This window comes from Vigna unguiculata, chromosome 5 (assembly GCF_037176805.1).
Source record: "Vigna unguiculata cultivar grain cowpea cultivar isolate G323 ecotype 2 chromosome 5, ASM3717680v1, whole genome shotgun sequence".
NCBI classification, from domain to species: domain Eukaryota; kingdom Viridiplantae; phylum Streptophyta; class Magnoliopsida; order Fabales; family Fabaceae; genus Vigna; species Vigna unguiculata.
This window is the reverse complement of record NC_140796.1, coordinates 4,788,869-4,793,997: the sequence shown is the minus strand read 5'-3', so window position 1 is coordinate 4,793,997 and position 5,129 is coordinate 4,788,869. Positions and strand designations below refer to the sequence as shown.

General features: G+C 37.4%; 1 protein-coding gene across 1 annotated transcript; it reads left to right on the top strand.

Moving 5' to 3' along the window:
- The first annotated feature begins 818 nt into the window (after positions 1–818).
- Positions 819–4,919, top strand: LOC114184888 (Protein phosphatase 2C family protein). Its single transcript, XM_028072271.2, has 5 exons — positions 819–2,000; positions 2,615–3,004; positions 3,114–3,231; positions 3,737–3,960; positions 4,054–4,919. Exons 1-5 carry the CDS (start codon positions 1,752–1,754, stop codon positions 4,552–4,554), a joined length of 1,482 nt encoding a protein of 493 aa, XP_027928072.2. The 5' UTR covers positions 819–1,751; the 3' UTR covers positions 4,555–4,919.
- Positions 4,920–5,129: the final 210 nt, after the last annotated feature.

The following is a 5,129-nucleotide window of genomic DNA, read 5'->3' as shown; positions in this document are numbered from 1 at the left end:
ATTAAAATAATCATTTTACCAGTTTTATTATTTAAGTGATGAATAGTTTAAATTTAATTATTTTTAAACTAAATTAATTATGTTATTATTTTATACATTTATTTATTAAATTAAATTAATTAGTTACAATGAAAACAAGGATATACATTGCATGTGATTTCATTAGTGATTTTTGCAAACATTCAACATTAGAATTGCCAGTCAGTTAATCAACGCCTTTCATAATTATTCGTTTAAAATTAAATGTAAAATACTAATTGAATGTTACAATTTTTTGTTATAAATTTTTTAAATGACTGTTTTATAAAGTTTTCCATTAACAAACAAAATGAAAAGAATAATTTCCTTTTTTACCGTCTGAGAGTCTATAAACATTAAAAAAAGCAAATTTATTTAAATTTGATAAAATTGATGATGATAATAATAATTTCTATTTCATGGTTGACTTAAGATAAATTTAAATTTAATATTATGATTAAAAAACTGGTGACGTAGAAACAATATACTGCAAAAGAAAAGAGCATGTTGTTATGTTTATATAACACTCAGAAGTAAAAATATAGTAGTTTAACATGTTTTAAAAGAAAAGTATATTTGGACAAACATAATTGACACAGAAACTGTTTATACTTTCTGTGAAGATAAATCTTGAAACTTCAATAATACATAGATGAACACGCGTTAAAACAGACAACAATTGACCTTCAGTAAGAATAAGATTTACCAGGTTACTTGGTCGGAAAAATATACATTTTTAAAATTTTATATGTTCTTTAACGCAATGATGGGAAAACTTGTTTTTAAAAGTGGAACAATGAAGGCTTTGTCCAAAATTTTGCTTTGTCTATCTTCTCTTTTCTCTTCTGTGTTAGTTTTTCCTTCTCTCTCCGTCCAAGAGTGACGTCTTCCAGAGACAAGAACGGCTTTGTTTCTGCGTCTCTGCGTCCTCGGTGGTTCAGATTCTTTCCCCACTTTCAACTTGTTTGTTTCTCACTCCATTCGAAATCTCATACACACAACTTCATCATCATACATACATGCACTCTCTTTCTCTCTCCTCCTTCTTCACATTCTTCCTTTTCTACCCACCCATTCTCTTTTCTTCGACTTTCTAGTCAATTCAACCCCCATCGACGCCTCTGATCCAAAGCTCAGAACTTTGCTTTCTGGGTTCGCTTGAACTTCTCGCATGCTGATGTGGGTTACCTTCAAAATACCACCTTGGAGTACATACATCTCGAGTTGCTAACTAATCCCTTTTGTTGATTTTGCAACAGAAGGTTTTTAATAATAAAAAAAAGAGGGTTGTGGCCTTTGTGGGGGATTACGCAGATCTGCATGTTATCTATTATTTGACAATAACAGAAACCAAAAAGAGGAAGAGAGAGAAAAAGAGGAGTGTTGTTTCTTTTCTCTGGTTCTCCACCCATTAAAAAAAAAAGAGAGACACATCTTTCTTTCTGGTCTTATCCTGAATTCTCTGCCTTGGTTGATGACTGAAGTTGGTTCACTGCCATTTTAGTCATCTCAATCTGAAGTGTGCTGGTGTGATTGTTGTGGCGGTGGTGGTGAAGAGGTTGCGCAAGTGAAAGAAGAAAAATTGAAGGTTGTGGAGAAGTGGTGTTGGGGGATTGCGAAAGGTTTGATTTTTGTTGGTGATTCTCAAAGGGGTTGTGACGGATCCTTCAAGGGAAGAAAGTGGGTGTTCGAGTGGTTTGGAGTGTATTCTTGGCATTCTAAGGGCCCTTAAGATGGGGTCCTGCTTCTCTGCGGAAAGCAGGAGCCCTCACCCCACTTCACCCTCTTCATCTTTCAGAAAGCGCAAGAGCAACGCCAAGAAGAGGCTTGGATCAAGAGCTTCTTCCTTTGAGTATTGGAGGAATGAGCCTCTCCATAGGATCCCTGGGAGGATCTTCCTCAATGGCTCCTCCCAAGTTGCATCCTTGTTCACTCAACAAGGCAAGAAGGGCACCAACCAGGATGCCATGGTGGTTTGGGAGGTTAGATCCTTTCTCTCACTTTACATTTTCTTATATTTCCCCAATTACCCTCTTTCTGTACTCTTTCTTTTGCTACATTTTGCTCACAATTCAGATCTTTTTCCATCTTAATGTTAGCGAGGTTGATTGATTTACCTCACATTGGATTTTGTGCCCTGCCATATATACATACGAACATGGGTTATTTATGTATATACATACATACTTACTTACTTACTTATATAACTACTTTTCCAAGTATTATGCTGAGCCTTGTATTTCATTCGGATTTGGTTGTGACGTTTATTGATTGACCAAGTGTGTTCTATTCTATCATGGTTTCTTTGCATATGTAGTTTTGTGCATAGTTATGATTGTTGCTGATCCTTGATTCTCTTTTGCATGACTTTTTGCTATGTATGACTGTTTCTGGTTTTGATTGTGATATTGTGAATGAATTAGTGATCTAATGTTTTATTCAATGGGGATCACTTGGTGAAAATTTGTGTCTTCCCCTTTCATCTGTTTCTTGCTATTCTCTTGATTTTGTATTTATTATGGATATGGGAGGGGGAAGCTTTTTGTAGCTATTGCTGAACAGAGTTTTAATTGGTTCTGTTTTCGATGTATTGCAGAACTTTTGTTCTAGACAAGATACTGTTTTCTGTGGAGTTTTTGATGGCCATGGTCCATATGGTCACATGGTTGCAAAAAGAGTGAGAGATTCTCTTCCTCTAAAACTGAATGCCCATTGGGAAGTTAATGTTCCTGGTGAGGAAGTCCTCAAGGAGATTAGCGTTAATCCTGCAGGAAGCATGAACATAGAAGAGGCTGCTTCTGCATCTGCTGATGAGGATCCTCGGGTATCTGTTGATGCTGAAGAAACAGAAAAACACCCTGAAATCTTTCAGACACTTAAGGAATCCTTTTTGACGGCGTTCAAAGTTATGGATAGGGAACTGAAGACCCACCAAAGTATTGATTGTTTTTGTAGCGGAACAACAGCAGTAACTCTGATTAAGCAGGTGTTGCTTTGTAACCTTTGTAACTCTGATTATGTTTTGTTGGAAACTTGTAATTTTCTGCAAAAGAGTTATTTCTTCTGACCATAAAGGATTTTTTGTTCATTTGTAGGGCCATGATCTTATCGTTGGAAATGTTGGTGACTCTAGAGCTGTGTTGGGTACAAGAGCGAATGATGATTCTCTTGTCGCTGTCCAGTTAACTGTGGATCTGAAACCCAATCTTCCAGGTATATATCTCTTGTCTGGCATCAGATTGTTGAGCATCCATTTAGCAATGGAACCTATTTCAATGTCAAGTTCAAATACATGTGAAATACTTGCACACATGGTGTATGATTTATCCAATGAATTTGGATTATGCACTGAGTTTTTGGTACTGATCCTATGTCGTGTCTTCAAAATACACTGATGTATATTGATTTTGATGTTTTAAAATATAGTAGAAACTTTTTTAATATGACAAAATCAACTATTTCGAAGGCTAAAAAAAACAGTAAAGAACATGAACTCCTAATGTGTGTGACGAGGTATTGTGTCTGTATGTCATGGCTCATCTCAAATTCAACATCTGCATAAGCAACCCATTCTTGGTTTTAAAGTTTAAATAGATATTGCTTTAGCCTGTGTATCACTCTGTATTAAGTTGAAAGCTCCCAAATGCAATTTTCATGCTGTCATATATGTACGCATTGTTCATATGTCTGACCCAGTTTATTTTTCTCATTTTTACAGCTGAAGAAGAGAGAATTCGCAAATGTAAAGGCCGTGTTTTTGCTCTTCAGGATGAACCCGAAGTTGCTCGTGTCTGGTTGCCGAACAACGACTCACCAGGCCTTGCCATGGCCAGGGCATTCGGTGATTTTTGTCTCAAAGATTTTGGCCTGATATCTGTTCCAGAGATGTCATACAGAAGACTCACCGAAAAAGACGAGTTCATTGTCTTAGCAACAGATGGGGTAGGCAACCTAACTACCATTGTCACCAACAAAGATTTCCTTTTTACTTTGCCTTTTCACATTCATCTCAAGTTTGTTGTTTGTCAATGGCAGATTTGGGATGTTCTCTCAAACAAAGAAGTGGTGGACATAGTGGCAGCCACATCAAGGCGTGCTTCGGCCGCTCGAGCGCTGGTCGAGTCAGCCGTTCGTGCATGGCGGTACAAGTATCCGACCTCCAAAGTGGATGACTGTGCTGTGGTTTGCCTCTTTCTGGACACTGCCTCACACAAAGTATGCAGTGCTTCCATTGCCAAGTCCAAGGAGCAACCTAGTTCGGCCGTCCAAGTCCACAACGGCGACCGGGGAGACGTTTCGGCCCCGACCGGTCTGGCTAGGTCAGGAACATGCAGGGAGAACGATGAAGGTGAAGGCGAAGGTGAAGGTGATGACACCAACAAGAATGAGGAGGAGAAAGAGTCTAAGGAAGAGGAAATAGATCCTGAGTCAGAAATAGAATGGTCTGCACTTGAAGGAGTGTCTCGTGTGAACACATTGCTAAACCTCCCAAGGTTTGAACCTGACAAAGAAGACATGATGAGAAAACAAAATTGAAAGAAAAATGGTTCAACCAAGGAACGTTGAGTTGAGTTGAGATGGTTTTTTACTTTATATTCCTTTATTTTACTTTGTTTTTGTTCTGTTTTCCATCATCATCATCATGATATAGATACATACACACCCTTTTCCTTTTTTTGTTCTTTTGCACACTTTTCTTTTCTGTTGAAGTATTCATGTTCCCTTCACCAATTGGTGTGTTCTCTTGTTTCTTCTGGGTCATGTGTTTGGACTAGAGAAGATGGCCGGGCTGTTTTAGTGTGTCTGGAAAATTTTGTAAAATCAAACTCTTCTTACCATATATTTTTTCTATCAAAGGCCTTACTTGGTTACTTTCTGCTGCATTATGCAGTGTTTTTGAAGATATGTTATTATATTACAACAGTGTTCTTTTTCTTCATCCATGCTGTCTGATTTATCAGGTTTTGAAATAGTTGAATGAAAATCAATTTCATGATTCTGGAAACTAAAAATGAAATCTTTTGGAGGATTAGACATGTGGGTCTGATATGATTATACATGAAGATGAACACTGGTATGGTTGGTTGAGATGAGTGAGTGACGTGGTGGTT